Source organism: Hemitrygon akajei, chromosome 28 (assembly GCF_048418815.1).
Source record: "Hemitrygon akajei chromosome 28, sHemAka1.3, whole genome shotgun sequence".
Lineage (NCBI taxonomy): Eukaryota > Metazoa > Chordata > Chondrichthyes > Myliobatiformes > Dasyatidae > Hemitrygon > Hemitrygon akajei.
The window spans coordinates 47,176,812-47,186,004 of NC_133151.1; the positions used below are offsets into that span (position 1 = coordinate 47,176,812).

The window sequence follows — 9,193 nt, forward strand, 5'->3', positions numbered from 1 at the left end:
ATATTTACCACAGGTTCCTCTCCGAATCTGTCGGTTATCCAATCAGTGAGCTAGTACGATCCGGCTCCTGTAAGAGCTGAGCACTGTGACATTCCCGGAAAAGTCACTCCACAGTCAAACACCCCTTTTCTGGGGTGATAAACACAACAATGTCAAACGTCCTATATTTTACCATCAGAGAGTTCCAGATCCACTCTTTTGCCAGAACCTTTGGATATGACATCCCTCCATGAAAGTTGTGTCACTGTGAAAGGACAAATCCCTCTTAAACATCTTCCTTAGATTAAGAGCACGCTGTTCTCCAATCTTCCTGTTCACCTCCTTCTTTCTCAAAGGTAAACTCATCTGCACAATTTGTAACTAGCTCCACAAACTTGTGGTCTTCCCTTGACAAGCCATCTTGACTGCATACAGGGAAGTCTGCCCCGAAAGCTTGTGCGTTCAAAACTGAGATCCTGTTGACTGTCAGCTCAGGCTGCGCACATTCCCTCCCATCACCATTCACAGTCTAACTCAGCGCTGTTCTAATCGCATAGGATCCATCATTAACACTGCAAATCACTTACACAGGCTCCAATGCTTTAGGTACATTCATCTCCTCAGCAGCTCAATTTCCAATTCAACTTCAGGCAAATGCACACGTGAGACCATTCTTCGAAAGCCCTCCATCATGGATGTTCCCTCTGCGGACGGGCATGTGGTTAGATGTCAGGTAGTTGACATAGCTTTCAGCATCTAGGACAGCCATTTTCAATCCTACTCACGACCTTCTCGACACCAGTACATAAGAGAAAGCGTGTCCTTTTTCCTGTGAGTTTGAGCTTGTTCCTGATGCTCACTGTACAGAACACTGCTGTACTTCCTTGATCGAGAAAGCAACAATAACCACTTCCTTGTTCCACTTCTTAGACTTCACCTGAACTGGAATTATGGGGAGATTACAATCACGTTCCCAGTCCCTGTACAGGAATTATGGAGAGATTACAACCACGTTCCCAGTCCCTGTACTGGAATTATGGGGAGATTACAATCACGTTCCCAGTCCCTGTACTGGAATTATGGGGAGATTACAATCACGTTCCCAGTCCCTGTACTGGAATTATGGGGAGATTACAATCACGTTCCCAGTCCCTGTACTGGAATTATGGGGAGATTACAACCACGTTCCCAGTCTCTGTACTGGAATTATGGGGAGATTACAACCACGTTCCCAGTCCCTGTACTAGAATTATGGGGAGATTACAACCACGTTCCCAGTCCCCTGTACTGGAATTATGGGGAGATTACAACCACGTTCCCAGTCCCTTGTACTGGAATTATGGGGAGATTACAATCACGTTCCCAGTCCCTGTACTGGAATTATGGGGAGATTACAATCACGTTCCCAGTCCCTTGTACTGGAATTATGGGGAGATTACAATCACGTTCCCAGTCCCTGTACTGGAATTATGGGGAGATTACAATCACGTTCCCAGTCCCTGTACTGGAATTATGGAGAGATTACAATCACTTTCCCAGTCCCTGTACTGGAATTATGGGGAGATTACAACCACGTTCCCAGTCCCTGTACTGGAATTATGGGGAGATTACAACCACATTCCCAGTCTCTGTACTGGAATTATGGGGAGATTATAACCACGTTCCCAGTCCCTGTACTGGAATTATGGGGAGATTACAACCACGTTCCCAGTCCCCTGTACTGGAATTATGGGGAGATTACAACCATGTTCCCAGTCCCTTGTACTGGAATTATGGGGAGATTACAATCACGTTCCCAGTCCCTGTACTGGAATTATGGGGAGATTACAACCATGTTCCCAGTCCCTGTACTGGAATTATGGGGAGATTACAATCACGTTCCCAGTCTCTGTACTGGAATTATGGGGAGATTACAACCAGGTTCCCAGTCCCCTGTACTGGAATTATGGGGAGATTACAATCACGTCCCCAGTCCCTGTACTGGAATTATGGGGAGATTACAACCACGTTCCCAGTCCCTGTACTGGAATTATGGGGAGATTACAATCACGTTCCCAGTCCCCGTACTGGAATTATGGGGAGATTACAACCACGTTCCCAGTCCCTGTACTGGAATTATGGGGAGATTACAATCACATTCCCAGTCCCTGTACTGGAATTATGGGGAGATTACAAACATGTTCCCAGTCCCTGTACTGGAATTATGGGGAGATTACAATCACGTTCCCAGACTCTGTACTGGAATTATGGGGAGATTACAATCATGTTCCCAGTCCCTGTACTGGAATTATGGGGAGATTACAACCACGTTCCCAGTCCCTGTACTGGAATTATGGGGAGATTATAACCACGTTCCCAGTCCCCTGTACTGGAATTATGGGGAGATTACAACCACGTTCCCAGTCCCTTGTACTGGAATTATGGGGAGATTACAATCACGTTCCCAGTCCCTGTACTGGAATTATGGGGAGATTACAACCATGTTCCCAGTCCCTGTACTGGAATTATGGGGAGATTACAATCACGTTCCCAGTCTCTGTACTGGAATTATGGGGAGATTACAACCAGGTTCCCAGTCCCCTGTACTGGAATTATGGGGAGATTACAATCACGTTCCCAGTCCCTGTACTGGAATTATGGGGAGATTACAACCATGTTCCCAGTCCCTGTACTGGAATTATGGGGAGATTACAATCACGTTCCCAGTCCCCGTACTGGAATTATGGGGAGATTACAACCACGTTCCCAGTCCCTGTACTGGAATTATGGGGAGATTACAATCACGTTCCCAGTCCCTGTACTGGAATTATGGGGAGATTACAACCACGTTCCCAGCCCCAGTACTGGAATTATGGGGAGATTACAATCACGTTCACGGCTTGTTTTAATTCTGCATCCTTTTCGTTAAGAGTGAATATGAAGTACACTGGGATGCTTAAAACTGCGTACCTTGTATGAAAGATGCTTCCTGCAAACCTGGCTGATCTTTCCTGTACACAAACAGCCAAAGCAATTCCCCATTAGGAAGGAAATCTCACTCTGAGCCTTCTTCTCCAGCTGAGAGCACAAATCCAAAGTGCGTTTGAGGACCAGACCGACCCCTTTGGCTGGCGAGACCACTTCCCTTCCATTAGTTCCAGGTTCAGTTTTAGCTTTCCTTCTCGGTGGCCACAGTGGTGGCAAAGCTGATCCCTTTAGCCCGAGAATGAAGCTGTGGCTAGTGTCGCTCACACCTTTGCTTCGTGCAGGTGAAGGAGCACTGGCTCTGTTGCAATATTGACTTGCCGGGCAATATCAGCAAAAGTGGTCTTCTAGTCTTGCAGTTCGCAGACCACCATTCTCTCTAAACATATAGGGCAATTTCTTCCCGACAGTCCACACTTTGGCAGGCGTGGCCAGCTGACTCAAGCAGTGCACTTCGTCCATGGCATCGCAAAAAAGACTGCAGAGCTGAAGAGGACAAGAACTGAAGAGGACAAGAACTGAAGAGGACTGCAGAACTGAAGAGGTCAAGAACTGAAGAGGACAAGAACTGAAGAGGACAAGAACTGAAGAGGATCTCTTTTTCAGATCTGATCAATGCCCAGGCAGATGAAATCTTCTGTTTGTTACAAAAATGTTCCCGTAGTAAAGCCTGAGGCTTGACATATCCTTTCTTCGGGTCGACGTGCTGACGATTCTCTAGGACGCCTCTCGTGTACTGCTCAAGGCAATGGAGGCTGTCACCATGGCCGTTCGTCTTGCCTTCTACACTGCTTGCAAACTTCCATAGATGCATGATACTGGAACAGATCGCCATCAAAGATAAGAATCTATCGTTTCGGCAAAGTTGTTGCCATGCCAATAAGATTATTTTTCATTTTGCTTCATCATAATACTGGTTTCTATTGACTGAAACCAGACAGTTTCTGCGCTCTAAGCGAATAAGCACTTTGAGCAGTCGGATACGGCAAAAGAGCCTCATTACTGCAGATAAGAGTAAACTCCCTGAAATATCTCTCGGGGGTCTTGTTCATGTTTCACAGATATCCCAGGGACAATTGAATCAGCATGGCCACCGAACATTGTTTTTCTCTCGGTGCCTTTTCAACACAGGAATTCAGACCGTAGGGCTACCCTGCTGGGGCACTTCCAGCCATTGTCACACTTAACTTTAGCTCCATTTCTTCCTCCAACTTACGTGTGCTGTTTCTCCTTTTCCAGAGCAGCTCCTCTCGCTCTCTCTTCAAGAGAATTGAAAATACACGTGGACTAAGATGTTAACTGGCCTGTGCTATCAGCAGTGGGATCATCAGTTGGGACATGGGGACGGTGCACCAGGATACTCTCAAAGGGCTGAATGGCCTCCTCTTGCGCTGCAGTAATTTTACAGTGGGGGGGGGAACTGTGTAATAGGAGTGGTTAAACACGCTTCAGGGACCTGTGACCAGTTAATACCATACTGTGCAAAAGTTTTAACACATAAGAATTGAAAATACACGTGGACTAAGATGTTAACTGTCCTGTGCTATCAGCAGTGGGATCATCAGCTGATCTGCCGCCTGTCCTCAGGAGTTTCGGCCCGACCATGATCAAGACTCCCTCGAGGTGGTGGGCCAGCAGCGCCTCCCACTAACGAGCTTAACAACTTGGCATCGGCCTCTATCAGAGTTGCTGGTCGCTTCCATCCAACAGATAGTCTACTCTTCAGGTATCTACGCAGCTACTGAAGGGTTTGCAAAAGATGGATACACTGTCAATAATAATTACTGTGCCATTAATGCAGCTAAATCAGCCTGTTTTAGTGTACCAAGCGGTGGCAGTCAGTACAGATTTTCTTCCTGCAGCATCTGATACACTGTCGTTCGGCTTCACGTCATCTTGCCGGTCATCTGTTATATGTGCAGTGGAGACCTGGCCTGGAATTTGAGACCGTCACCTGTTGCAAGGTGGGACGTGTATTCACGGTAACGTGCTTGGGTCGATCACCGCTCCACATCACTGCCTCAGCTCTCGATGTCTGTAAGGCATTCATTTGTAACCCGTAATAAAAACGCACAACGTGAAGTACAACCCAGACAGAAAGTATATACCCCGTTCCTGCACGAGCAGGAGAAACCACTCCCCTGCCTGGCGACCAGGGTGCAGTGGGCAGGAGTAATAACTGAAGAGTTCAACACCAGTGGTGCTTTTTGGACTTGCCACTGGATTCAGTAACTGTGATGGTTGAATAGCCAGCAGGCAGCCTATTTAAACTCGGTAACAATTCACATGGGCGCATGGACTGAGTGAACCCCTTCCCACATTCAGCACAGGTGAACGGCTTCTCCCCAGTGGGACGTACCTTCAACTGAGATTAGAGTGACTCATTTCTCACAGTCTGAGCAGGACAGCGGCCTCCACCCCAGTGTGAACTAGCTGATATACCTCAAGTCGAGATAACTGAGTGAACCCCTTCCCACAGTCAGAGCAGGTGAACGGTCTCTCCCCGGTGTGAACTCGCTGATGTGCCTTCAGTTGAGATGACTGAGTGAATCCCTTCCCACAGTCAGAGCAGGAGAACGGTCTCTCCCCGGTGTGAACTCGCTGATGTGCCTTCAGTTGAGATGACTGAGTGAATCCCTTCCCACAGTCAGAGCAGGTGAACGGTCTCTCCCCAGTGTGAACTCGCTGATGTGCCTTCAGTTGAGATGACTGAGTGAATCCCTTCCCACAGTCTGAGCAGGAGAACGGCCTCTCCCCAGTGTGAACTCGCTGATGTGCCTTCAGTTGAGATGACTGAGTGAATCCCTTCCCACACTCTGAGCTGGTGAGCAACCACTCCCCAGTGTGAGCTGACTGCCGTCTCTGTAGGTGGGCTGACCCAGTGAATCACTTGCCAAAGTCTGACCAGGGCTCCTCCCAGTGTGAACTCGCTGGTGCCTCTGTAGGTTGGTCGACTTAGTGAACCCCTTCCCACAGTCTGAGCATGTGTAGGGTCTCTCCCCAGTGTGAATTCGCTGATGTGCCTTCAGTTGAGATGACTGAGTGAATCCCTTCCCACAGTCGGAGCAGGTGAACGGCCTCTCTCCAGTGTGAACTCGCTGGTGTGTCAGCAGGTCAGATGATCGAGTGAACCCTTTCCCACAGTCGGAGCAGGAGAACGGTCTCTCCCCAGTGTGGCGTCGCTGATGTGCCTTCAGAGTAGATGACTGAGTGAATCCCTTCCCACAGTCTGAGCAGGTGAACGGCCTCTCCCCAGTGTGAACTCGCTGATGTACCTTCAGTATAGATAACTGAGTGAATCCCTTCCCACAGTCTGAGCAGGAGAATGGCCACTGCCCTGTATGAACTGACTGGTGTGCCAGTAGTTGGAATGACTGAGTGAATCCCTTCCCACAGTCGGAGCAGGTGAATGGCCTCTCTGCAGTGTGAACTGACTGGTGTATCTTCAAGTGGGTTGACTGAGTGAACCCTTTCCCACAGTCTGAGCAGGTGAACGGTCTCTCCCCAGTGTGAACTCGCTGATGTGCCTGCAGTTGAGATGACTGACTGAATCCCTTCCCACAGTCTGAGCAGGTGAACGGCCTCTTTCCAGTGTGAACTGACCGGTGTACCAGCAGGGCAGAGGAGTAATTGAATCCCTTCCCACAGTCTGAGCAGGTGAACAGCATCTCCCCTGTGTGAACTGACACCGGTGTACCAGCAGGCCAGATGATCGAGAGAATCCCTTCCCGCAGTCTGTGCAGTTGATCAGCCTCTCCCCAATGTGAACTCACTCCAATGTAAGCGGATCAAATGACCAAGTGAACCTCTTCCCAGACTCGGACAGCTAAACCGACTCTGGCCCTTGTGAACTCATTTGTGTGGATCAGCTGAGTGAGTGAATCACTCCCAACAGACTCGGAGAGTGAAAGGCGTCTCACAGCTGTGAATCTGTGATACCTTGTCAGCTTGCATGACAGAATGAATCGCTTCCTGCAGACAGAACAGGTGAACCATCTCACCACAGTGTGAACTTGCTTCAGGCTGGATGACCCAGTGGATCCTGTCCCAGACACAGGGCACTACTGAGAGACAGAATCCCCTCCCACATTGAGAGAAGGAGAATGATGTCTCCCTGCTTTCAGTTCTCCGACAATTCACCAAGTCAGACATCAGACAGAGTGAATCCCTCAGACGGTCAATGCCATTGAAGAACTGATCTCGAGTGAACAAATGTTGGTGTCTTCTCAGCACCGCGGTTACTGTATATTTTTAAACAAAAAGCACATTTTCAGCTCGGATGAGATACTTCTGCATCTCCAAGGATGAACAACAGATATATTGGTGCTTTAAAGGAAATATATAGTCACTCCTTAAATATCTGGACAGAGACGGCAAAACTGACCTGTTGTTGTGTGTGAGAGATTCCTGCTCACAAATTCTTTGTCATTTCCAACCTGTAAAAAGATTTACAAAAGGCATCAGTGGGCGAAGGCCAGCATTTCAGATGAAATAATTCTAGTTACACCGAAGTTTAACCCAAGTTGGAGGAAGAACTCCTGATCTTCTAACTGGGCTCGGATCAGACATCCGGTTCTCTCACTCCTTTTCTATCTGTACTAGAATGGCCCACTCCTTGGGCTCAGTTCGTCTCTCTGCTTTTGTATGATTTCCGGTTCTGGTCATGCCCTACAGCGCTGCAAAGAGCACATGATATTACATGGCTGATCCTGGAGACTTTCTATTTACTCTGGGCATTACCCCCCCCCCCCACCCCCACCCACTCCCACTGGTGGTGAACTCACTGGTGGCAATGTCAATGAACATGAAGGGAAGGCAGTTGTCCTTCCCATTGGGTTGCTGCACTTTTGTGACGAGAAAGCTATGGGTGATTGTTATCCAGGATAAAAGTGTTTATATCATTTTGTCACCAGAGAGAATGATACAAACATACACTCACAGGTAGAAAGATCCTGAGCAAGGTAGAACAATGTGATTTTCTCAAGAATTCAATCTAATGGAAGCATTTTTTTTCCCCAATGTAGCACTAATTGACATTTATATCACAGAAGAGGTCGACTCTTCGTCCTAGATTAACCCAGAATTATATCACTGTTCCGAGCTCCTAATCCTTGGATTTAGATAGACGGAGATCAACGGATTCCCCCTGGCAGATCCAACCGCTGCAATTCCTTCCGCCCGTATTACCAAACACGCCCGACCATCTGACAGGGAAAGGTCTAGAATTGAAACTCATGGCTGCCCGTCTACCCAGAAACCCCCACGAAAGAGAGACCCATCTATCCGCCTTAGTCCCTGCGAAGCGCATGCGCCATAGAAATGCTGCCTTGTCCTTCCCTGGTCAGCAGATAGCATCCCGAGGGGCCCGGGTACGGATCGTCGGGCTGAGAGAGGGGGAAAGGAGGGTAAATGTCCCGGGGTTCGGGGCCACGGTGCACCGGGAGTTCGCAACAATTGTCCCCCCCCCCACCCCCCACAGGCGCTGTGTGAACGCCGGCGCTGCTGAACACCCGCTCCTACCTGCTGTTGATCCTCCGCCCCCTGTCCGCCACTGAGCGCATGCGCAATAGGCGGAAACGAGCTGCGAGTTTTACTCATGCGCAGTTGGTGGAGCTAGTCTTGCCATTTGCGCATGCGCATTTAATCATAGGCGAATTCTGAAAACTCCGTTGTGAGGGGCACTTGCCGTTTGAAAGCACAGAAAATGACCAAAAGCATTGGAAAGGGGAGTTTAACATCTCAGAGCATTCTTCCTTGGCCCAGAGTCTCGAGGAACGGTGAATATTTGGGAGAGCCCCAGTGAATTCGACTTTTGCAGTGTGCAGAAAGTCATAGACGACATTCAAGGTGAACCTCTTCACCCACAGACCCGCCGTCATAGAGGGAATGTGGGGTGATCAGCTGTCATCATAAACCGTCTTCCCCAGCCAGTTACCTCGCGTGCAGACTTTGGGAGATCAACGGTCTCGCTGTTCCTCCATTGTAATCCCGTTTCAATTGTCTCCATGTATCACCTCAGGTCTGTCCGGACAGAACTTATTTGTCACTTTGTCTTTGCACTGTGGAAGGAAAACGGAAAACCCGCGCGTATTACCGGGAGGACGTACAGACTGCTGGCACAGAAGCCGGAACTCACACTAGCTGCTCGGCTACGAGTCGTCCCAACCTGCAATTCACTAACCCACCCGTCCCCTTCTTCCTCCAAGTCATTTCCAAAAATCACCTCAAAGAGCACTGTTCCGGAACAGAT

General features: G+C 48.8%; 1 protein-coding gene across 1 annotated transcript; it reads right to left on the minus strand.

The window, feature by feature from the left end:
• Window positions 1-4,091: 4,091 nt before the first annotated feature.
• On the minus strand, window positions 4,092-8,485 carry LOC140717870 (uncharacterized). Its single transcript, XM_073031591.1, has 3 exons — window positions 8,464-8,485; window positions 5,838-7,379; window positions 4,092-4,202 (listed from the first exon to the last, which is right to left on the minus strand). Exons 2-3 carry the CDS (start codon window positions 6,609-6,611, stop codon window positions 4,092-4,094), a joined length of 885 nt encoding a protein of 294 aa, XP_072887692.1. The 5' UTR covers window positions 6,612-7,379; window positions 8,464-8,485.
• Window positions 8,486-9,193: the final 708 nt, after the last annotated feature.